This window comes from Sebastes fasciatus, chromosome 2 (assembly GCF_043250625.1).
Source record: "Sebastes fasciatus isolate fSebFas1 chromosome 2, fSebFas1.pri, whole genome shotgun sequence".
Taxonomy (NCBI): Eukaryota; Metazoa; Chordata; class Actinopteri; order Perciformes; family Sebastidae; genus Sebastes; species Sebastes fasciatus.
This window is the reverse complement of record NC_133796.1, coordinates 26,153,698-26,180,084: the sequence shown is the minus strand read 5'-3', so window position 1 is coordinate 26,180,084 and position 26,387 is coordinate 26,153,698. Positions and strand designations below refer to the sequence as shown.

The 26,387-nt window shown below is 37.9% G+C and overlaps 3 protein-coding genes across 4 annotated transcripts in view; 1 reads left to right on the top strand and 2 right to left on the bottom strand.

Moving 5' to 3' along the window:
• Positions 1–8,422, bottom strand: part of igdcc3 (immunoglobulin superfamily, DCC subclass, member 3) — a 71,066-nt gene extending 62,644 nt beyond the window's left edge. The window contains exons 1-2 of the mRNA XM_074615991.1: positions 8,068–8,422; positions 231–536 (exon numbers count right to left, since the gene is read on the bottom strand). Of these exons, the coding sequence (XP_074472092.1) occupies positions 231–536; positions 8,068–8,134 (373 nt within the window). The 5' untranslated portion in view covers positions 8,135–8,422. The remainder of the gene's footprint in view (positions 1–230; positions 537–8,067) is intronic.
• The window catches only part of tmem276b (transmembrane protein 276b), a 179,404-nt gene that overhangs the window by 54,892 nt on the left and 98,125 nt on the right, over positions 1–26,387 (bottom strand). The gene's annotated exons all lie outside the window — the stretch shown is intronic.
• The window catches only part of ano5b (anoctamin 5b), a 30,707-nt gene continuing 22,648 nt past the window's right edge, over positions 18,329–26,387 (top strand). The window contains exons 1-2 of one of the 2 annotated variants that reach the window (XM_074615922.1): positions 18,329–18,643; positions 25,887–25,931. In XM_074615922.1, the coding sequence (XP_074472023.1) occupies positions 18,568–18,643; positions 25,887–25,931 (121 nt within the window). In that variant the 5' untranslated portion in view covers positions 18,329–18,567. The remainder of the gene's footprint in view (positions 18,644–25,886; positions 25,932–26,387) is intronic. The other variant, XM_074615929.1, reaches the window with a different exon arrangement.

Below are 26,387 nucleotides of genomic sequence, written 5' to 3'. Positions count from 1 at the left end.
AACTAGTTTATTATCATAGAGGACTGAAGAAACCAGAAAATATTCACATTTCAGAAGCTGGAATCAGAAAATTTTGACTTTTTTTGTCCTTAAAAATTACTTGAACCGATTAATTGATTATCAAAATAGTTGGCGATTAATTCAATAGTTGACAACTAATCGATTAATTGTTGCAGCTCTACATACAGCCCTTACAAGTGCATCACAATAAGACAAAACAAGAGACTTACTGGCTGCCTGAATACGAGCCTTGCGGCTCACCACCAGCCCAAAGGAATTCTCGGCCACGCACTCGTAGTCGCCCTCGTCAGACGAGCCATCGGATTTGGTCTTCTGGAAGTGAGCGATCAGGAGTGAGCCGTTGATGAAGGTGGTGTGATGCTGATCCTGAGTTAAAAGCAGGCCGTTGTGCCTCCACTGTGTCGTAATTGGGGGGATGCCGTCCACCTGGCAGTGGAGCATGAGGGGCTGCTCCTGAACGGCAATGATGTCACTGGGCTCCAGCGTGAAGGAGAGCTCCGCTTCGCACGTCACACCTGAAGAGACACACACACACACACAAACGATAACTATATAGTTGAATGTTCATTCTTGACCTTGTAAACAAGCGAGGTCAAACAAGGTATTTTTCATCTTCCTCAGTTGTCATGGTGAAACTCCATTAAAGCTCCAGAAAAAGCCAATACATGCACATCAGGTTAAGATTTAGGTGTGCCGACCATGAACCGCAACACTGAAGCTGTATGTACTCATCCATTCATTCCTTTTCCATACCTACTTATCACCATCCAGGGGCATTGCAAGAGTTGTGGCCTAAATACTCATGTTCACATCAACCCTCACACCTAGACAAACAAGAATCATGCTCCTTATGCCGTGTCACTGATAGCAGCTCACGAATAAAAAAAAGCCTTGACTGAGCTACCTCCAGGCTACAGTCACAAGGGAATTCATAGGACTGAATGATGAGCATGTGTACTCTTGTACTGTAAACACACACACATGGCCTTCTATGTGCTGTACCAATTAACCAGTGGCAGCAGCTTTGTCACCGTGATAACTGTGTTCTTTTTCACCACTCAACACAAAATAATATGTGACTATATGTAATTGTAGTGATGCTTTCCACTTTATGATGACGTGGGGGGGAGGATTTTTAGTATTTGCGGTTTTCTGAGGGTAAAGAGGAGAACAATAAATAAAGGATGTAAACAGCCTGACCTGACTTGGTACTATAAAAGAGGAGCTTAGCGGGCTCTCCTGGTATCATGTTTCAGCTGCTGATGGACTAAGCACTACCAGTCTCTGCCCCAGGCCCTGGAATCTGGTGGGAGGGGGGCTAGGGGAGGGCAGCGGAGGGGGGGCAAAGCACAAGGGTCAAAACAGAGAACCTCCGGCTTCATCCCTCAAATTCCTGCCGAGAAATACTTCCCCTTAGGTGCAGACAAGGAATTCATTGACACACTCCTCCATGAAGATCACATATGGAGCATAATGCAAAGCAACATTTCCTCTTCCTCTGTTCCTGCTCTGTATCCTTTCTTTATGTGACCCCCTCCCCTTTTTTTTTCACTCAACAAGCACGGAAAGTAAATGGCCATGGGACCAGAGAGACATCAGTGCTACCACTTGTGAAAAACAAGGGGTTGGTGGTGGAGAAATATTTAACCCTTAGCTGGCAGGCGGTGATCCCCCTGCCTGGGCTGCTGCTCTGCAAAAAAAATGATGCTTGCCACAGAGCTCCATCTCCTTTGGTCCAACAAAGATCACATGTTTTCACATGGGAAGCCGCCAGCAGAGAGGGAAAAAGCATACAAAGAGCCTGCAGCCACACATCCAGTCAGTCACACTTCATATTTTGATAATTCTCGAATAAAGTAAGTATTATATACTAGGGGTGGGGGAAAAAATGTATTCACCTACGAGTTCTTTTTACGATTTTGAAATTGATTTTTTATTGCCAGAATCAACATATTTGCTTCCTTTGAGTCTATGCAGAGGTAGAAGGAAGTTACAGCTTTAATTCTCTGTCATACTTTGTCGTGGACAGGTAACATTATCGTATTGCGGTAATGTGCGGTCAAGCCATCCGTCACTCTCATCTCTGTGGTCAAATCGGCCGACGCTACAACTGCAGAGCATCCATATACTGACATTTATGTTAAATGCATTCAAACGGCCCTGATGGAGCTGACCATGGATGTTTAAAGTGAACAGAACTGATGGGAGCGCTAGCGACGGACTTGGCGGAGTTAGCGGAAGTATACACGTGTAACTACATCTGGTTTTCAAAATAAGGTGTTAACAAGGGGAACTGTATGTACAAAATACTGTATATATGGAAATAAAATTAATTGGATTATATTCACCAGAAGTAAAAGAACATTAACTGTCCCTTATAAATGAAAAAGAAAATACCACTAATCTGTGAGGGAAATGTCTTTATTCCTTGATTTTTGGTGGTAAAAATGTATTAAATAATGCCTGACAATGACTGATATATTTGACTTCAGGTCATCTCTGACTACATACATGCTGAAAACCAACATTTCTACTGCATTCATTTAGATACTTTCCGAAGTAAAAGTCCCAAGAATTGTATGATTCAACTTTTCCCCATGGTGTAGTGTTAAAAAAGTTAAAACTTAAGATTCGTAATATTGAATCGCAATACTTATACATATCGAATCTGCACTCAAGTATCGCGATAGTATCGAATCGGGAGATTGGTGTATCGTCCCAGCCCTATTACTGTACTGAGCAAAATGCTTTGGGATATATTTGAGGATGTAAAACACATGAGGGTGTTTAACATCAGATCAGATTGACAGATATATTGGAGGCTTTGAATTTTCAGCTTTCAAAGCTGTCAAATGACATTAGTCAATGTTATCACGCCTTGCAGCAAACAGGATAATAACAGTTCAATGTGTTGCATTGGCATTGATGTGGAGTTGATTAAACAGCTTTATTGATGTTGTATATACTTCCTCGTTACTTCAATTAGTCAGTTTCTTCCATTAGCTAAAACAATGCAAAAGTTCTTCTCTTTTCTGGCTTTCCTAATGAATAAAGCGTGTTGCTGGAGTGACTGGCTAATGCAATTCTGAGCTCCGGGTGCGTGGAAGGTTACAAACCACCGTGTGAAAAAGGTTAGAGGAAATCATTTTTGAAGACAACACTGGATCATCTGACAGATCCAATGAGACAGATAAGAGAGGACAAAAGAAACAGGCGGGATAGGATTTTGCACTTTGTGTGGTTCAGGTTAAAGTCTCCTGTGAATGCTGAGCATCCAGAGGGTGTTCAGAGAGGAGAGCACAGCTGTGGAAACTGGTGGCAAGAACACGGCCAATCCACAGAAACACATGTTCACAGACATGAATCTATACAGCCGTAGATTTTCATGGTGAGATAAAGGGACGGACGGACACACACACACATCCTAATGCAGGGGGAAAAGAGACACTAGCATGTCGGATTACCGGGTGAGACCAAAGACAAGTGTTGGCCAAGGGTGGCTCATGCTCTGGCTTACTATTGACAGATAAGTGTGGCTGGCTGGCACAAAGTTTTACTGCTGCAACAATAAAGTGAGGATCACACAGCAGCTACTGACAGATAGATGTGGTTAGCAGACACGAGCACCACTGATAGAGCTAAGTGAGTTTAGGACACACCACAGGCTTCTTACAGGCAGCAAGACAACTGCTTGGCATCATATCATATGATGCCCCTATGGAAAAACTGTTTTGGAATTGGTTTAGTGTCTTATAAATGCTACATTGTTATTAGGGCTGGGACGATACACCTTTCTTCTGATTTGATATTTTCACAATACTTGGGTGCCGATTCGATATGTATTGCGATTTTTAAGTATTGCGATTCTACAAGTATTGCGGTTCCTTATGCGATTTTTGTTAACATTTTTAACATTAGATCATTGAAAAAAAATTTATCATACACTTTTAGGGACTTTTACTTTGGAAAATATCTAAAGTAATACAGTAAGAATGTTTGATATTCAGCATGTAAATAGTCAGAGATGTCCTGAAGTCAAATATATCATTGTCAGGCATTATTTATTTATTTTTCCAGCAACCCAAAAATCGGGACATGTAATGTTTTATACGTCTGGTGAATACAATCCAATCAATCTTATTTCCATATATGTATTTTGTATATACAGTTCCTTTTGTTAACACCTTATTTTGAAAACCGGACATAGTGACACGTGTTTACTTCTGGTAACTTTGTCAAGTCCGTCGCTAACTCTTACCGTCAGCTCCGTTCTCTTTATACATCCATAGTCAGCTCCATCGGGGCCATTTGAATGCATTTAACATAAATGTCAGTATATGGGTGCTCTACAGTTGTAGCATCAGCCGATTTGACCACGGAGATGCGAGTGACGGCTGGCTTGACGGCACATTACCGCAATACGATAACGTTTCCGATCCATGACAGAGTTAGCATGCAGCTTTAGCCATGATGTCTAGCTCTGCTTTTCCTGCAATGTGTGAAACCCAAAGTGTTTCCAGACTTTACTGTATGTGTAGTGTTTACCACTTTGGATTTAAAATGTGAGGGTGCAGGTCGTATCCACGCAGACCCTCTGCAGTTTTCAACTTTCTCGTCTCGGCTCGCTGTGGCCCGCTGAGGTTTGTTTTGCTTTTGACAGATACGGAACGGATATGATGTCATTTTACTCAGACTACAACAATAAAAGCTGTAACTTCCTTCTACCTCCGCATAGACTCAAAAGAAGCAAATATCGTAAAAAAAAATAAAAATATTGCAATACATAGGTGAATCGATCTTTTTCCCCACCCCTAATTGCTATATAGTTTTTATTGCGAAATGACTTGCTTTCTCTCCTTACTCTCTCAGCATCCATCTGTAGCAGCTCACTCTTATTCACCATAACAATAAATACAACATATTTCTAATAACCAGTTCAATTTGCTATGACATACTGCTGCGGACTACATCATGTTAGGTTTCTTTGAAATATGTACACTCAACATTATTTGTGAATTTAGCCTCCATTAATCTCACTGAACTGTAGATGGAAAGCTGAGGCAGCATTTCCACGTCGAAGAAAATGATGCACGCCACCTATATTCCACATGAGTGGTGGTGAGTATTAAACAGGAATATACTTATTAAGTATTACTTTAAAAGGTGTCTCCAAGCATGCACAGCAAAAGTCACATATTTGCATTTAGATCAAGTATATGTGCGTGGATGAAACGGCAGAGCCTCTAGTAGAAATGAACTACTAAAAAGAGCATCAACAGAACAGCTCAATTTATTTTTTATAAAGCCTATAGTGGCCGGGCTAAAAAGCAATATTTATTCTGTTTCCAGGGGGAAGATCATGCATACATTCCCTTCTATAGGCTTCTGCTTGATAAATTATTAATCAATTAATCCTATTATTCTCTAGCTACCTTATGATCGTGTCGTTTTAAGTGATTCACTTGTTATAATAACAGCAGATCAGAGACGATCACACAGAAATTAAAGTTATATAGGTTACAGGAGTAAAATGCAACACAAGAATGCTGAGAAATAGTCCATGTGTTGGCATGATAGTAGATGTAGGGCAGCTGTTGCACAATTCACCTCTCAATGTACTGTACAATCTTTTCTCACGGTCATCACCTATTGTATTTTTCTATACATTCTGGTGGCCTTGGATTAAAATGAATTTGTTTATAGATACTTTTAGTGAGCAGGAACGTAAACTAATATGAAGTTAAGTGAAAGTTCTCAGTGTTTTTCTCTTCTATGCTTTGATTTAACATTGATGCCGTGCTTTTTTCTGAAGCTTGAAAGACACAAGCTAACTTAGTCCATTCAAAGCAAATTTTCATATAATTAGATCTTCTGAATAATTTACTGTATTTTACCTCAGAGTTTGAGCTCTTCATACCATGAGAGATCTAATGCAAATCTTCTTCTTATTGCTTCATATCAACTGTACTTCAAATGTCATAAAAAGTGCCTTTTATCTTAACTGAATCTAATCTCTGAGACTCCAGAGGAGCTTCATTTATTTAATGCGATGGGTAGATTGGACGTACATCCATCACAGAGCTGGATTTCTAGTGACGTTTTTGTTCCTCTGACTGAACATGTTATGAACCACTGTGTACTAGCCTTTATGATTCCAGTCGGGGCCATTGTGGGTCCCTGTGTGGTATGCTTTGCAAATACTCAATACTCTCTCCTGCCTTTGAATTAAGGGGCCTCACATAGAGAGAGAAACTGTCTATCATAGTGGACAAAAGGGGCAAAAAAAAGAAAATTTGAAAAGGAGGAGAGGGACAGTCTTGACATTTAATCTGTACAAATATTCTCCCCAGCAGGCAATAACCACAGTCTTTTAATCTATCCTCAGAGCAATAACCACTGTCATTTTACCCGGCCACGGGGTGGTGTGCTGTAAGGACTCACCAGTCAGGAACTCCATCTACTTTAAAAGTCCCCTGATATGAAATGAAACTCTGTCTACTTATGTCACTTTTTAAAGTTAGCTTGAAGAGTAGGAAATCATTTCGATCACTTTTAAGAGGACAGAGGCAACAATAAATTGCAATTCAAAAGCCTATAAGCATATAAAAACTACAATATCTTAATATCTGGTTTAATAAAGTAATAAAGCATTTGGTCCTATAATCCCCCTCAGTGCTGAATTTGTCATATTGAGACCATGTGATTAACAATAACACTGAAAAGGGGCTTTAATTCTGCAGCCTTATACTATTACATTACATACAGGAACACCTGATTAAAAGGCATGTCATTAGGAAAACTATAGAAAACGAGGTATTTTCTGCACAATTCACTGCACAAATTTTGCCTTTCTCAATGCACCTACTGGACATATTTCAGTAGATAATGCTTTACATTCTTCTACTCTGTTCCCATCAAAGAAAACATGAAAACAATCCACAAACTCTGCTTGACTACATTGCACGTGGCTATACCGTGTATTATTATGGTGCTCATAAGCCAGAATATATTGTGGCATATGAAGTGACACCAATAGCCTGCAAGAACATTTCAAGTTCTGCAGAATGCACTCACAATTTAACTTTAAATTGAGACCATGTGATTAACAATAACACTGAAAAGTGGCTTTATATTCTGCAGCCTTGCTATTACATTACATACAGGAACACCTGATTAAAAGGCATGTCATGAGGAGAACTATATAGAAAACAAGGTATTTTCTGCACAATTTCCCTGCAAAAAATTCATATTTCAGTAGATAATGCTTGACATTCTTCTACTCTTTTCCCATAAAAGAAAATCATGAAAACAAACCACAAACTCTGCTGACTACATTGCACGTGGCTAGGTTTAATAAAGTAATAAAGCATTTGGTCCTATAATCCCCCTCAGTGCTGAATTTGTCATATTGAGACCATGTGATTAACAATAACACTGAAAAGTGGCTTTAATTCTGCAGCCTTACTATTACATTACATACAGGAACACCTGATTAAAAGGCAGTCATGAGGAGGAGAACTACTGTATATAGAAAACGAGGTATTTTCTGCACAATTCACTGGACAAATTTCAGTAGATAATGCTTTACATTCTTCTACTCTGTTCCCATAAAAAAACAAACATAAAAACAATCCACAAACTCTGCATGACTACATTGCACGTGGCTATCGGGTATTATTATGGTGCTCATAAGCCAGAATATATTGTGCATATGAAGTGACACCAATAGCCTGCAAGAACATTTCAAGTTCTGCAGAATGCACTCACAATTTAACTTTAAATACACACTATTTAACTCAGTAACTCAGTAACCTGCAGGTACAAATTCCACACAGCTCCAGACCAGCTCACATTGGCATTTACAGCCGAAATAAGGGACACCAGAGAGGGGCCAAGTTCAGGGTTACTGGTCATACTGGTCAGCAGCAGCAGCAGCAGCGCACTTCTCACTGCTTGCAGCATGCACCACCACAGCGGTTCTCCTCCACAAAGCTACATCACATCCTGCAGCACTCCGGTATAATAAACATTATTATGCCCACTTACCGATTAAAGCATTTAGGAGTATTCCCAAAAAGCACGGGACAAGGCGGCGGCGCCTTGTGGATGCCATTTAAAACACTTATATATAGAAAATAGTCCAGCACTTGCAGAAGACAACGTGAGGTGAATAGACGCAGGGGGGTAAAAAAAAAAAACACACACACAGAGAGAGAGAGATATATCCAGCTTCTTCAGCTACTATAGCGTCACATGTTCCGACCTACAGTGCTACAGTTTGGTGGCTCGCTGGGGTCGAACACGCTTTCGCCATTTTAGCCATCTATCAGGAATCTGTCAGCATCCCGCTCTCTCTCTCTCTCTCTCACGCTCTCTCTCTCTCTCTCTCTCTCTCTCTCTCTCCTCCTCCTCCTCTTCCTCACTCACTCTGCTGTATCCCAAAGACATGCAGCCTCTCTCTGTCTCTCTCTCTCTCTCTCTCTCTCTCTCTAACACACACACACTGGCTGAATCTGCTATGGGAACAAAAGAGCCGACTGCTGACTGCAAACCTGCAGAAACTGCATGATTTCTGCATGTCAATAACACAACTAGAGCCTACTAGTTCTAATTACAATACTACTAACAATAGCAATACTCATACTAATAAATCATGATGTGATTACCATAATAACAGAACTATGATCTAATAATAATAGGCTATGGGATAGGATAAACAATCTTTCTTGTCATTGGTTGCACATATATAGACAAAATGTTATTATTATGATAAAACAAATCAATGGGCTAAACCATATTGACCACACTGACTGAACACATGGCAGGTGTTTGTGTATTTTTATTTTTTTTAAAAAGCAGGTTCAGTTTCATAAGGACAACACAAACAACATTATGGAATTCAAGTTAAGTGGGTGTGTTTTATTTTTATGGCTCGACACATGTGAAGCTATGATAAATAAACAAGGGGGACCTCGAGCACTCAGTTAAAACAAAGCAGAGGTTGTTTAGCTGGACTCGGTCTCCCCCTAGTGGATCAAAACCTGTACTTTGAATCTACACTAAAAAAAACGATAATGCTATTTGGCTATTACAGTGGCCAATGTCCAGTCCCATATAAAATAAGATAGAACTTTATTAATCCCGAAGGAAATTCTTCTGCCAGAGATTGCACAAAAATACAACAAAATTACAACAATTTCAAGTTTATAAAATACAAGTGTATAAAACAAAAAGTACTATTTCTAGCACCAGTGCCTAATAGAATAACAATTAAGTAAGGAAAGCTTGAAAGAGTAAATAAATATAGAAAAAAAGTGGAAAAGACACAAGATAACGAAGAGCAACTCTAGCGGGCTGCCGCCCAGGACGGAGCCGGAGGTAATGTATGATAAACTAATCTAACATCCTGGTGGATGGGGTCCTATTTGTTGTAATATAATTTGCTATAAATTATAAAATTGTATATTGTGCTGTATCATTAAAAAGTTCATATGATGGGAGCCATTTGCGCCAATAAAACAAGCATATTGTGTCCATTACTTCCACCCAAATTAGCTTTGGGCCAATAGAAACTCTGATACGATTGTGACACACAGCACTAAGTTCAATGTTTTTAAGTTAAAGCACTTACTAAAAGTCAGATTTAGACTGGTAACTTATTTAAATGTCTGGATTTATTAGGACTATGCCACTCTTGCTACTGTTCATTTAAAGTATAAGTATATACGTGGTATTGATTCAAATTGAAATGTTTTTTTTTTTTAGTACTATGAAACAAGTCTGAAGTATTTAGGTTGAAACGTTTTATAAACCCAGAGTTCCAATAGCATAAGTGTTCAAATGATAGTAAGCATGCTTAATCAGCGTTACCATTATGAAGGGGTCTTTGGAAAATGTTCTCCCCTATAAGGGATCCCTGGCCTCAAAAGGTTTGACAACCCTGTTCTAGTGCACCTGTGTGGTATCAAATGGACAACTGGTGCTTGACTGACAACACACCTTGACACTCCCACTTACTAAATAACTATGCATATATAATAATAACAAATTATACTAGCAATCCGAGTTGCGGAGTCCAATAATGTCTTCAAATGTCTTGTTTTGTCTAACCAACAGTCAAAACCCTAAATATGTTTTTAAACTGGAGAACAATAACAACAGCAATATGGGATTATATGTAGTCGTGCCTTAATTCAAAGCCAATGGTTGAGTGCAACGTGTTATGATAAATAAACAAGGTAAACTTCTAACATCCAAATTAAAACAAAGCATGCTTGTTTAGCTTTACTTGAGCTCTCCCTAGTGGACCAAACATGTATATTGAATAAAAAACACAACTATTTGGCTATTACAGTGGCCAATGTCCAGTTCCATATATGAGGTAATGTATGGTTAATTGATCTAACATCCTAGTGAATGGGGTCCTATTTTCTAGTACACCTGTGTGGTATCAAATGGACAACTAGTGCTTGACTGACAACACACCTTGACACTCCCACTTACTAAATAATAACACTAACCTTTTCCTTCTCTATAATCTGGCTAAATTATAGGATTTTGCAATTAGGGCTGCTACTTTCCATGATCGACTAATCCGCTCATTATTTTTGATTAATTGATTCAACATTTTAGTCTATAAAACATCAGAAAACTCTGAACAAATGGAAATTTAAAAGGTGATATCTCAAATGTCATGTTTTGTCTGATCAACAGTCCAACCCCTAAATATTTCGTAACTGTTTTAAACTAGAGAACAATAACAGCAACACAGTATGGAATTATGGTGCTTAAAGCCAAAGTAACTTGTTATGATAAATAAACAAGGTAAACATCTAACACTCAAATTAAAACAAAGCTGTGCTTGTTTAGCTTTACTCAAGCTCCCCCTAGTGGACCAAACATGTACTTCAAGTCTAAAAAAAACCCAAACAAACTCTCTCAGTATCCATCACTATTTTACATTATCCAGTCTAATATCTAGGATAATCTAGATGGACAAGTTTATCTATCGGTACCTTAATAAAGATGATAATAATGCACACAATGCACTTTCATAGACTGAGCTACTGGAGTTACCCTGCACTATATTCATTTTTAACAGTCTCTTCTGCACTATATTCACTTTTTTTAATAGGCCTGTATCACAGCTGTTAAACCGCACTATATTCAGTTTTAACAGTTTTCTTCATCTTCTTGTATTTTTATATCTGGTATATTTTTTTTACTTTGTACTTTGCACTACTAACTTTTTTACTGCCTTTTTACCAACATGTTTCGCACTATGGACTGTGATGCTGGAAACTTGAATTTCCCTCGGGATCAATAAAGTTAATTACTATATTTCTTAAACTCTCCGCCCTATTGCACCTGATCAGGTGAATGACATCATGCAACCTATCACAAATAGAAAACTACTGTTACATTGACAAAAACACATTTTACAACTGACAGGTAGACCAAAATAATCCCTGTTAAATCAATAATCTTGAAATAATGAGCACGAAAGGACAAGGAAGACTCGCATCTACTTATATTGATAAAGGTAACTAAGTTAAAAAAAGAGAAAAGGGAAAAGTTATGGGGCTTTGTGGCGATCATACCAATTTACAAGATTACAGACTGTAAAATTGTTTGTTTGTTTTTTTTTAGCTTTTTTAAGTTTATAATGTATTACATGTGCAGACACATTAATACAGTATTAATTGATCAAGTTTCCATTCTAAAGTGCTCATTGAACCAGAGGTTATTTACCATTTTCCCGTGAAAGTACAGTCTCGTCTCTGGACTCACCAAACCTGGAAGAAATCTAGGAGGTTCCCTTAGCAACATACATCCATGGTTACAGTATCCATGGTTACAGTATGGACGTTAGCTAGCTTAAACGCTAGCGGTTTGCATCATAACTTAGTACGCGCTCAACGTGGTTACCGTTAGTAACAGGTGAGTCATTTTGTTTATATGGACAAAATTACAACATTAATTTAAAACAGAGAGGTTTACAATATGTACAACACAGTCATTGTATATTTACAAACTAGCTAACAAGCTAGCATTGTAAGAAGTGGTCCGGGTACATGCTAAACGTGTTAGCTTGTACAGCTAGCAGGGCGCCGGTTACTTTTAGAAGTATGCCTATAATAAACAGATATTAAACATAAAGCACATTCACTTTACAGCGTTGACACCTTCATTTTAGGCAAACAAAAAAATCAAATCTGTCTGGAGCCGCAACAATCTGAGATTTCCAGAATAAAGTCATAACTTTACGAGAAAAAAGTCGTAATATTACGAGAATAAAGTCATAACTTTACGAGAAAAAAGTGGTAATATTACGAGAATAAAGTCATAACTTTACAAGAAAAAAGTCGTAATATTACGAGAATAAAGTCATAACTTTACAAGAAAAAAGTCGTAATATTACGAGAATAAAGTCATAACTTTACGAGAAAAAAGTGGTAATATTACGAGAATAAAGTCATAACTTTACAAGAAAAAAGTGGTAATATTACGAGAATAAAGTCAAAACTTTACGAGAAAAAAAGTCGTAATATTACGAGAATAAAGTCAGAACTTTACGAGAAAACAACTCGTAATATTACGAGAATAAAGTCAGAACTTTACAAGAAAAAAGTGGTAATATTACGAGAATAAAGTCATAACTTTACGAGAAAAAAGTGGTAATATTACGAGAATAAAGTCATAACTTTACAAGAAAAAAGTCGTAATATTACGAGAATAAAGTCATAACTTTACAAGAAAAAAGTCGTAATATTACGAGAATAAAGTCAAAACTTTACGAGAAAAAAAGTGGTAATATTACGAGAATAAAGTCATAACTTTACGAGAAAAAAGTCGTAATATTACGAGAATAAAGTCATAACTTTACAAGAAAAAAGTGGTAATATTACGAGAATAAAGTCAAAACTTTACGAGAAAAAAAGTCGTAATATTACGAGAATAAAGTCATAACTTTACGAGAAAAAAGTGGTAATATTACGAGAATAAAGTCATAACTTTACAAGAAAAAAGTGGTAATATTACGAGAATAAAGTCAAAACTTTACGAGAAAAAAAGTCGTAATATTACGAGAATAAAGTCAGAACTTTACGAGAAAACAACTCGTAATATTACGAGAATAAAGTCAGAACTTTACAAGAAAAAAGTGGTAATATTACGAGAATAAAGTCATAACTTTACGAGAAAAAAGTGGTAATATTACGAGAATAAAGTCATAACTTTACAAGAAAAAAGTCGTAATATTACGAGAATAAAGTCATAACTTTACAAGAAAAAAGTCGTAATATTACGAGAATAAAGTCAAAACTTTACGAGAAAAAAAGTGGTAATATTACGAGAATAAAGTCATAACTTTACGAGAAAAAAGTCGTAATATTACGAGAATAAAGTCATAACTTTACAAGAAAAAAGTGGTAATATTACGAGAATAAAGTCAAAACTTTACGAGAAAAAAAGTCGTAATATTACGAGAATAAAGTCATAACTTTACGAGAAAAAAGTGGTAATATTACGAGAATAAAGTCATAACTTTACGAGAAAAAAGTGGTAATATTACGAGAATAAAGTCAGAACTTTACGAGAAAACAACTCGTAATATTACGAGAATAAAGTCAGAACTTTACAAGAAAAAAGTGGTAATATTACGAGAATAAAGTCATAACTTTACGAGAAAAAAGTGGTAATATTACGAGAATAAAGTCAAAACTTTACGAGAAAAAAAGTGGTAATATTACGAGAATAAAGTCATAACTTTACGAGAAAAAAGTCGTAATATTACGAGAATAAAGTCATAACTTTACAAGAAAAAAGTCGTAATATGAGAATAAAGTCATAACTTTACGAGAAAAAAGTGGTAATATTACGAGAATAAAGTCATAACTTTACAAGAAAAAAGTCGTAATATTACGAGAATAAAGTCAGAACTTTACGAGAAAACAACTCGTAATATTACGAGAATAAAGTCATAACTTTATGAGAAAAAAGTGGTAATATTACGAGAATAAAGTCAGAACTTTACAAGAAAAAAGTGGTAATATTACGAGAATAAAGTCATAACTTTACAAGAAAAAAGTCGTAATATTACGAGAATAAAGTCATAACTTTACGAGAAAAAAGTGGTAATATTACGAGAATAAAGTCAAAACTTTACGAGAAAAAAAGTCGTAATATTACGAGAATAAAGTCAGAACTTTACGAGAAAACAACTCGTAATATTACGAGAATAAAGTCAGAACTTTACAAGAAAAAAGTGGTAATATTACGAGAATAAAGTCATAACTTTACGAGAAAAAAGTGGTAATATTACGAGAATAAAGTCAAAACTTTACGAGAAAAAAAGTCGTAATATTACGAGAATAAAGTCAGAACTTTACGAGAAAACAACTCGTAATGTTACGAGAATAAAGTCAGAACTTTACAAGAAAAAAGTGGTAATATTACGAGAATAAAGTCATAACTTTACGAGAAAAAAGTGGTAATATTACGAGAATAAAGTCAAAACTTTACGAGAAAAAAAGTCGTAATATTATGAGAATAAAGTCATAACTTTACGAGAAAACAACTCGTAATATTACGGGAATAAAGTCATAACTTTACGAGAAAAAAAACTCTTAATATTACGAGAATAAAGTCATAACCTTACGAGAAAAAAAGAAAATAACACGTAAAATTACTACTTTATAATATTAGGACTTTATTCTCATAATATTACTACTTTTTACTCTGCTCTATGTATTTGACAGCTATATTACTTTTCAGATTAAGATTTTACATAGGCTAAAACACAGGATAGGCTAAGCTTATAATGCACTGTGTTAAACCAGTTGTCACCAAACGTTTGGGCTTGTTACAAAAATGAGTAGTATATTGCATAACTGTTCAAGACCCTAAGAGGGAAAATTAACCAATATTTCACAAAAATAAACACAAGAAAGTCCCTTGATTGGGAGCCTGGACTAAACTACCAACTGCATATAAAGAAGTTAAAACAAGCTCCATCTGCTTAAGTGATGCATAGTTTCTAGAATCTAATAGCCTATATATCACTCAGGGGCCATAAGTAATGAGTAGGCCTACATTTACTTGATATGTTGCTCATACTACATTTTACTTAAAGCTGCAGTAGGCAGAATGTTTTTGGCCTCATTAGGTAAAAATTCCATAATTTAACCTTTTAGCATATTGTAATTCAAAGGTTCTAAGAGAAAACTAGACTTCTGCACCTCATCATGGCTCTGTTTTCAGGCTTTAAAAAATCTAGCCTTTGACAGGAGACTTTGACCAATCACAGGTCATTTCAGAGAGAGAGAGAGCGTTCCTATTGGCTGTTCATTCAACAGAGGCATCACAAACTTTCTCATTTTACAGCTAAACAGTCCACTACAAAAAGTTTCTGAAAACATTACAGGCGAGAGTTCGCAAGTGATTGACAGCTGCTCAGAGACGGCAGGCTCCAGTTCGGCTCTGATTGGTTGTTTCCTCCAGTCTGTGAAATCTTGCAGATGCCATTAGGAGCACCGAGGAACATGATTTTTTTCAGATTACCTATCTCATGCATCATCCTGTCAAGATATAGTGACCGTTTTCTAAAAATAACTTCTTTTAATTCTATTTGCTCCAATTCTACCCACTGCAGCTTTAAGGTTTAGAAAGGTCTTTTACTTGTAGCCGAATGTCGTATTTTTACATAGCTGTACTATACTTAAGGTCAGGTACCTAAGGATCTAAGTACTTCTTCCACCCTGACTGTGAGGCTAGGGGGATTTTACGTGTTTACATTTTTGCGGGTTTATTATTCAGGGAGTCTGGGATTTATTGCAGGGCCTCCATTGAGTTATAAAGAGAGCTCCAGTATCAACTGAAAAAAACAGCAGCTTAGTTGAAGACAGTGCACACCAATTAAGGCCATCGTTGGTATTTGTTTAATCTGCTGAGTGGGGCATTGCAAACCAGGAAGGCCAGCCATCCCATTAACCTCTGGTAATTGGCACAGTGTGGTTTGTGAGTTGATGAGCCGCAAACCCAAAGCTGTACTGAGAGAAAGATTACGCTGATGGTGATAATGGTGATTTTTAAAAGGAAGAAATATAATCTGAAGTGTTCATTTTATTTATTTCATTTAACCAGATAAAAAACAGTCGAGATGAAAATCTCTTTTTCAATGGCTAACTGGACAAGAAGGTAGCAAGTTACACGTCAGGTACACATCATATAATAAAATGTCCACGCATCAACAGAAGAGACATGATAACATTGTTATGTAACAAGAACAATTTATGTTTTATTTTTTTACTTGTTGTTATTTACCAGTTTTACCTGTGGTAATTTGTTTTTACTAACTGTTTTACTAACTGAGCCATGTCCAGCTGGAGGAGGATAAACACCAGCCAGAGCGATTTCTCACAACCTGGCAACCCAAATATTGTTATTACAGTTTTTCTTAACAGCTTTGGCTCATTTTTTTACAGTCTTAACATTCTCTAAACTGTAAGTGCAATTGTAACAACTGTTTGATGGGGCATCACAACTCTATTGCATGTCTGCAAAAGGTAGTACCTCACTTAAAATATTTAATTTATGATTCAAAACCTTGTTATTGCGTCACTAAATTGGCCAATGGCACCAAAATGTTGTTTTGTCATTGTGTGAGTTGTACTGGTCAAAATGTTTAGATGTTTTTTCACCATGAAAGTCAACCCTTGAAATGTTTCTTATATACAAATCTCTATTTTGTTCTACTTGTTTTTTGTTGTTTTGCTTTCTGTTGTATACCAGAATATCAGTTTTATCCAGCTGAATGCTGTTGTGCACTGAGCTTTTAAGATTCCCATTTCAACAGCAGGAAAAGGTTTACTGGGAAAAGTCAATATTGTAAGCTACAATACTGTAGGCTAAACTCAGAAACAGGATTTGCACATTTTGTGTTTACAGTAGGGAGACCGGGGAGTATTGCAACGCTGGGTTAGTTGTAAAACACTGTCAGTTTAACCAATCAGAAAAGAGTCGTGGTGATGTCATCACTACCCTACACTCCCATTTCCCTTTTGAGCTCACAGGAGAAGCGGCACGTCTCTGTGAGCAACATTATGGATTTTATGACCAAAAAACCTGATTTTCAGGTAAGAAAGTAAAAAAACTAAATAACAAGATAATTTTTTTGCCTAGTGTTCATTGTATTGTAGATACTATGGTATGGCCTACATAACCTAAAGTAGCAGTTTCTCTTATTTAATTTGATGCATTACATTCCTGCTAACTTCAAACCCACATGCTAAAACAGTTAGCTATGTAATGGCTGCTAGGGGTGGGGATAGTTGTAACAGATCTTTAAAAAGTCAGTTCAGGGCCCACAAAGGCTGCAACCCAGTGGCCGCCATCTACATTTGCCACAATTGTGTAAGTGATTGAACCCTTTGGCCTATGTGACACATATACATTCAGGAATAAAGTCCACACACTCACACACACCTACAGATTGGAGCAAATATGATAAAACAGTCACTATATCCTGACGGTAGTGCATGAGACAGGTAATCTGAAAAAAATCATGTGCCTCAACCAATCAGAGCAAAGCTGGAGCCTTGCTGTCTCTGAGCAGCTGTCAATCACTCGTGAACTCCGATCAAACGGTCAAACTAGTGCAGTGCTGATCAATTATGAATCAATATTCTGTTAATGTAATGCCTTTTTCTTGCTTTTTCAGAAACTTTTTGCAGTGTACTGTTTTGCTGTAAAATGAGAAAGTTTGTGATGCCTCCGTTGAATGAACAGCCAATAGGAATGCTCTCTCTCTCTGAAATGACCTGTGATTGGTCAAAGTCTCCGGTCAAAGGCTAGATCTTTTAAAGCCTAAAAACAGAGCCATGAGGAGGTGCAGAAGTCTAGTTTTCTCTTAAAACACTTGAATTACAATATGCTGAAAGGTTAACTCGCAAATTTATGAATCAATATTCTGTTACTGTAAAGCCTATTTCTCTTCTCAAAATGTTTTCAGAAACATCTTGTAGTGTACTGTTTATTAATATTGCAATATTGGAAAAGGCCACAAGATGTCCTCATCTAATTGAAGACTTTAATCAGCTCCTCGTGTTTGAGTTTTCCCTTTTTTATTAAAAGATCACAAAGGCAACCTGCTGCTATTTTACCATATCAACATCACTCACAAACCGTTCAATCTATACATGCTAAATAGGTTTAAATACTCTCTCTCACACACATCATCAAAACACACACACACCATTTTGCCGACGAAAAAAAGAGCCCATGCCACTCCCCTTTATGTGTGCCTGCCTATTTGGTCTTCTTGTCGGGTAGCTTCAGGGAGCCCAGGAGGGTACAGTTACAGAGAGGATCTTTCATAATGTAAATAGGATCCATTTCCCATCCATTGATCTGAATTGGACTCATTGATTTCAGTGTGTGACCATCCGATGCTTGCATGGTGGAGTCTTCATCATCCTCTCACTCTGCCTCTCACCACTCTGCTGCTGCATGAGGAGCTGAAGCCTCTCTAGAATAAAAACCACCGCTATGAGACGAATAACGGGAAAGGCGAAGGAGGAAACTTTGATCGAGCTGCAGAGCGCCACGGATTCACAGACTGGAGGTAATTAAAGAAAGAGGCACATCTGGGGGTCAAATGGAGGTTTCTATCTGGTGTCAGATGTTTAATATTTTGTCATAAAGGCTGTGCTGTAGTAGCTGTACATGGCTATAAGAAGCACATTACAGTATACAGTACATGATGTAGAAGTGATAATCCCTGGTTGGGATAATCCTCATCCCAAAGAATTGATAATCTAATTAAAATAAACCATGTTGAAGAATATTGGCTATCCTCAACCAGTTTAAAATATTACATTGTAGCCAAATTGTGTTTGTTTGGTTTGTGTGTGTTTTGCCCACAGCTTAATTAAATGACCTTTTTAAGGGATGTTGATTACTTCTTTTTTTTTTTTTTTTTAAGTTTTGTATTTGGTGTCACTTTGAGGCTGTGCTTAACCCTCAGAGACCCACAATGGACCTGTTTTTGTCTTTTTTTAGGGGAGTACAGGGGGTCTTTAGAGAGATAGCAGGTCAACAGTAGATGTCACATAGAAGTGGTTTACATCCTCTGAAAGATGGGAACCTTGAGATTGATTTGAGATGCAGCTCAGCACTGTGTGTCATGTTGTTCTAGTTATAAATAAGTCAGAAATAAACATTAATTAATTAATTATTTTAAATAAATTGTGAATGTGTATAAGGGTTTAGAACATTAATAGAAGTATATGATGGCCATTCCCATGCTCTATTATGTCTCATAAATTGTTACAGCAATTTTTCCTCAACAAAATTTAGCCCAACTTTGGAGCGTTATTTAACCTCCTTGGTCTGAAAGACAGCAAAGTCGGTTGGAGTCAGAGGGTTAATTCCACCATGCATGAACAGAATGAGGGGGAGGATTTGGATTAATTAGAGTCATCTCAGTCGGGAGGTCATGGCTGTCAAATCCCCAGTGAATGCTGCATAGCGGAAGGATAAATCCACCATTTAAAAGAAAAAACTCTCTCTGCACACAGAGGAGTTTATTCTAGTGTGAGATGTGTGAGACATTTTACACAGCAAGTTAGCAGCGATCCCATGACAAGCCAGGAGGCAAACAGATGAAAACAGACATGCTGGGTGTTTGTTTGTGTGGTATTTAGTCTTTTGCTTTGCATTGAATGTCGCTTAAGCCTGGCAGGTCTTTCTCCAAGGCAGATTTGGGTTAATTAAAGTCATACCTATCAGACGTCATCACTGTAAAGTCTCAGTAGATACTGTAGCAGAATATCCCAGCACATTTCCATGTTTTTTTCATCGTTTTAAGTTGACAAAAGGGCAACATCAGAAGTGAAGCATGTGAGTAAACACCTTTCTGCTGTCTGTCAAGCTTAGTATATGTGTCCATATCTAATTGGATTGCCTCCTCTGAGATAGTCAGGCTTCTCTGACTCTTCGCCAAACAGCAAGCCACTTTCAGTTCGTGGTCTCAGACAGCGAGGTCACCAGAATACATCAATGGGAAGGTTTACCCCTCCTATATTTGCTTTCAGCCATTAGTATAATGGGATTAGTGATCATTTGTTGCACAGCAATCTCAATGAGGACAGAAAATTAGTTAAAATTAATAGTTTCTACTTCCATGGAGCTCCCTGTGTCACAGTAGTGGAGGGATGTGGTCTATTAAGTGCTGCATTATGTCTCCCAGCGTAACAGTTTGTGAAGATGACGTTGTGGTGGCTTTCTTAAGCAACAAATATGCCAAACTGAGGACAGTTTGCACTTACAAAGACAATACAGCGTCATAGCCAGAACAGAGATACAAGTGGTTGTGTTGAAATGTCACACATCTACAGATAAATGGAAAGGTACAGTAATTGAGGCCACTAATGGCCTCTTGTGGTTAAAGACTGACATAATGTGAGGCTCACTTAAAAGTTCTAATTAACAATGCATGAATACAAAAACTTGTTTTTTCCTCAGATTGGTCTGATGTGCAGTAAAGTAATGGCTTTGATAAATTGTACTTAACACACTGATTTGATGTCCTGAATCCCTGTTGACATCATCCATGTCTCTTATCTCAGGGACTAAAATTCCTAGTTTGAACCTCTTGTATCCTCTCATTGACATTTGAAACTATAATAATACCAATCATAATATTCAAATGTGCAGCAGTAAACTTTTTTTTACCATATACAGAACTACAGCAGCTGAAGCTCTGATGTCTGTAGAAGTCCAGTGATTGTGCCATGTCAGACAGGCCAGGAGACATTATGGTTTCCAGCAGAATTGGGAATCAATAACATGAAAAGCAAAGCACGCATGGCCGATACTCTTGAGATATATGCATGGCGTGTATTGACTGACCATATCCTCTGACCCCTGCTTGTCCCCTGTGTTGGAAAAGTCTTGTGCTCTTGTGATAAGTGAGCAGTGCTTTTTACTGAAGATAGCTCAGAATGAGAGACTTACGTCCTCATTTCGTCCTGAAATGAAGAATCACTGGTCTTAATGGATGATCAACTATAGAATAAGTCCAAATGCCCATTTAAGCATCATTATGATGTAATGTCTTAGAACTTTATAAACAATTGATACATTGAGATGTAGTTCCAGCACTGTTATGAATGTGATCTGGAGATATTGATTATCTGCTATAAGGAGATAATTTAATTAATGTGAGGTATTTACATGTTTGTAATATCAGCTTTAAGATGTACTGATTACTGTCAGAAAGTCACAAAAACAACCACTTGAACCTATCCTTCTGCACGTTTCATGACTTAATTTAGAAATGCAATTCAGTGTATGAGTTATTTTTAAAAGGTCCTTCGATATTTTGAAGGGACACTGTAGGATTTTAGTGATATCTAGTGGTGTGGTTGCAGATTGCAACCAACTGAGTACCCCTCCGCTCACTCCTCCCTTTCCAAGACTGCGGTAACGTGAGCCGCCGAGTGTAATACCATGGTTACGGCGTTCGCCTCGCTCAGAGGACATCCGTACAATAATAACACTACTTTAGGAGCAACGGAAGTCAGACGGTGGTTGGCGGTATCCCGGTTTTGCACTCGGGGGCTCACGTTACAGTTTCACAGGCGTGTCGGAGAACTACGGTGGCTTCAGGGAACGTAAAAACATGAAAGGCTCTCACTAGAGCCAGTGTTTGGTTTGCCCGTTCTTGGCTACTGTAGACACATGGTGGAGCAACATGGTGGACTCAGTGAAGAGGACCCGCTCCCTATGTAGATATGAAGGGCTCATTCTAAGCTAACGAAAACACAATTCTTAGCTTCAGGTGATTATATACCAATGAAAACATAGGTAAGGGATAATGTGCAGCGAGCTGGTCATTGTTGTGAAATAAACCCCAACCCCGACACAAAGCCTTGAGGTTGTTTAACTCACAACAATGACCAGCTCGCTGTACATTATCCCGCTTATTACATGGCTACTTACTTAAGAAATCAATGATTTGACACAAAAAAGGTCCGCCAGAGTCCAATATCAGAACTGCGTCCATAGCAATGGTCTGTTATATATAGCAACGGCCTGTGATTGACCAATCAGAATTGAGTATTCAACAAAGCCGTTTAATAAAATATAAAAACAAACAACATGTAGCTCACTTGTATTGTAACCCTACACATTAACAGCTGGATGAAATTAGTAGCATCACTGACAGATCATTAGGGGAATTGAAAAATAAAGATAATTTATTCCTCAGCATTCACGTTGAATCACCGTGTGTTGAGTGAACATAATGAAATCCCAATCAGACCTTTTCCGTTTATAGATCCAACACTCACACACTTTATTGTGTTAATCAGCGAGTTGTTAATGAAGACACAAGCCTGTTTATCTACTGTAGGGTGAGCTGTGGGGTAACAGACAGGCTCTTTGTTCAGGCTCTTATCAGGGCAGACACATGTGAAAGAAGAAGAGGAAGGGGTCTGTCCTCACCTTGGTATATATATGTGTGTGTGTTTGGAGTGTATTACCTCGTTCACAGCTGCCCAAACACTGATTTATAGACTGACGCCCTTTTACTGGATGAACACCACGTCCACTCTGACATTATTTACAGTTACACAGCAGGTACGTGGTGTCATCTTCATTCAGTTAATCTAATAAAGCTTATCTGTAGCGGGTTGCCTGGCAGCCAATCATTCTTATCAGATGACTCTTAATAGTAATTACTCATATTTTGAGGGATTTGCTTCCATTTAAGGTGATCCCTCACTCTGCTGCTCTCTGCAGCCACGGCGGATGAAGTCATCTTCCAGCCAGAGGTGAAACCGAGCCAAAGAGTTACTATGGAAACAGGCCTTGTAATGCATTACCCCCTTTGATTGAGGCATGATACCAAATAAGATATAAAGAAACCAAGGTTTCCTCTCAGCAAACTAGAGGACAACTACAGAATTATTTTTTTTGGATCATAATGATCTTTTCCAAGCTTTATTTTTCAGATTAAATGTTGTGGTTTAAGTTTAGAACATGGCTTCCACATGCGCCCCCTCTTTCATGGCCTATTTGCCTGGCCTCTGGGTTCGTGGACATGAAACACTTAGATGAGGGGAAAACAAACACTCTCATGAGCCGTTAAAGTATGTTTTATGAGCTGTTTATAGAACAGCTGTGCCTGTGGAAACTATATTTGTCATATAGTATCTCTTAATAAAAGTTGCCTAGTCTGATTATAAGGCAACAGAAACAAGCATACTTACCCTGTTGCCAAGGTAAAGGTTGAATATCATGCAAGCAAGAGAGCAACTTTCTGTATCCTAATCTGTGTTTACAAGTACTCCTTGGCAACTCTTTCCCTCAAATATGCTTTCCTCAACAAAGCTGATATCTTTGTTGAGGAAGGCATATTTGAGGGGACATGGTATTTCCATGTTATGTTGTGTCTTATGAAGATAATAATACAGTATCCCCTCTACCCTGCACACAACCTCTTGTATAAGAGCCTTCTGGGGATTGTCAGGAAATATCCTGATGATAAGAAAGGAAATTTGTATTTCTCATGACAACACAAACCGGATGCAAACACAAAAACACCGTTTTTACTAAAAAGAAAAAAGGATATTTTTTTACTTTGTCAATATTTTTTCTCTCCCCACCACTCATGATTCATAGGGTTCATATGTGCCATTATTTGGTATCGATTGGTATTATTTTAAAATAAAGTTCGACGAATTAATTTCACCTCAAGGTCAATTTAGTAGCTATTCAGGTGTAAATCATATCACATGAAGTAGGGCTGGGCAATATGGCGATTTATACAGTATGGTCAAAACAATATAAAAATGTATCATCTATATTTTTCTATATCGTTTCTATGGCGATAAAGGCTAGGCCTTTATTTATTTATTTTTTCTCTATAATATAACTTACTATATTCAGTACTTTTAATTTGTTAAGTATTTAATTCACACAGAATTAAATACTGTGTGATACAATACAAAAATAGGTTTTACCGTGTGGATATTTCATATTGACTATTGATTTATTGTATTGCCAGAAAACATGCTATATTGTGATATATAATGTTATCGAGATATGAAATGACCTATATTGGTACAGAAGATTTTGGCCATATCATCCAGCCCTAACATGACGTGATACTTTGCCGAGTTGAAACTCAAATTTAAGCATTTTTCAAGCCAACGTTGACGAGAAGTCCTTAAAGTGCTCAGAAAAAATTGGGAGATTTGAACATTTACAGTTTCGTGACAACTGGGCAAACACCATTTGCTGACCTTGACGTGAGATTGTTTTGCCAACAAGCTTCCACAATGTTCATGTCTAATGTTTTCACATTGGGCTCATATTTGACTGGAGTAGGTTATGGATTTTCCCTTCTGTATATAGTTAGCTGACTCGACAGGAAACGTGGGGCGAGAGATAGAGAGGATGTGTTGTCAAACTGTAGAAGACCAGGGTTTGAGCTCAGGATGTTGTGGTTTGTCTGTATCATGGTACGCACCACGCCTGCTAGACTATCGGGACTCATTTTATTCACATGTTTTGGTATGATATTTAAAGGAGACATATCATGCTCATTTTCAGGTTCATACTTGTATTTTGGGTTTCTACTTGAACATGTTTACATGCTTTAATGTAAAAAAAAACATATCATTTTTCTCATACTGTCTATCTGAATATACCTGTATTCACCCTCTGTCTGAAACGCTCCGTTTTAGTGCCTGTCTCTTTAAGACAACCTCCCGAAAAAGGCCAGTCTGCACTGATTGGTTTGCGAGAAAAATATGGTGCACCTTTGTAAAGGTAGTTCTCTAACTGTGGGCGATATATTCCAATGAGCCTGCATGTGACATACAGTAGGAAGGGGAGCCAAATCTGAATGTCTTGTTGAATCACATGTTTTCTGATCTTGGCAGCCCTCAAAAAACTGACTGTGTTGTCTTATGTCACAGTTTGTGGGACTGTACTCCAGTAACCCAAATATATGTGCCCAAGCACTGAAAAATTTAGTTTTTCATATGCCCCCTTTAATATTTCAGTCTAGTGCTTTACAATTTCATATTAGTGCCTGCCACATTGGTGTAATTCACACTCATAATCCAGACAGGCACTCAGCGTGTCTGAGACTGTATAGTGGATGACTTTCACTGTGACCCGACCAGAGTACTAACCTGTATCACATCAATATTTCATATACATCTACACGCAATCCATCTGGCACCAACAAAACTCCTGCTTAGAGGGAAGTTGTAGAGCAATCTGTGACATGTTTGTTTTTTATCACTTCCCTTGAGAAAAGGTTGATGTCGTCTCAACCCGGAGCTGTGGTTAGTCCGTCTGCACTTGTTGAAGTGCAAAGCAAAACAATGATCTTAGGTGTATCTGTTTGAGAGGAGCAAGCAGGGGGGTCTAGCTGAGGGTAAGCCTCGTGGGAGAGCCACACAGGAGCTGTTAATGGTGCTTTTTTCAGGCAATAGACGCCCACACAGCCTGCTTGAGTCATACAGTAGCAAAAAAACAACTATTTGTTATTGAATCAAACCTACATTAGCCATTGCATCATTTTCAGGTTATCATTACTGCTTGTTTAGATGCTGAGCTACAGATGGAAGCGGTCTGATCACCATAAGAGATAAAATGTTCTTCTGTGCTTTTATGTTGTTTATTTCCTCCGCAGTGCTCAGAGTAAGTGGGCCCTGGGCACTGTTTTACACCGTGAGGCTCTTTGATGGATCAATCAGAGGGTCTCAGCACTGTGTGAGCATGCATATTCACCTCTCCTGACCTGCAGTTTAACACTAACCTGTGTCTTATCTGTCTGTCCTTTAAAGATGGTCTTGCAGTGTTGACCGCATTCAGGATAAACCTGCACTCAGGTACGGGCAGATCAGAGGCTTTATGTGACGCCTGTCTGTCCGTCCTCTCATCATCACCCAGCCTATTTCTCTTTTCATCCACAAAGTCGATAATATGTGCCCATATTTCTGTTTTCTGTCATGTTAATTCTGCGCTGCTTTCCGGTTAGTCTGCTAATCAGACCCAGATGTCTGAATGTCTGTCTGCTCTTTCAGCCTCCATCTCAGCTTCTGATTGTATCTGCAGAGCCTGGCTCCTAGTGACTAAATGTGCTGTGTCATGTGTTCATGGCTGGAGTGTCCAATCTGCACTGATGCATGCACTCATACTGTATACTGTATATATGCTGTGTATGCATACAATGTAGAGAGGCATGTGCACACAGAATTCAGGTCAATTAGGGCTGGGCAATTTGACGATATGTACCGTGAGGAGATTTAATATCTCTGGTTGCATTTAGTGCTGGGCGATAATTT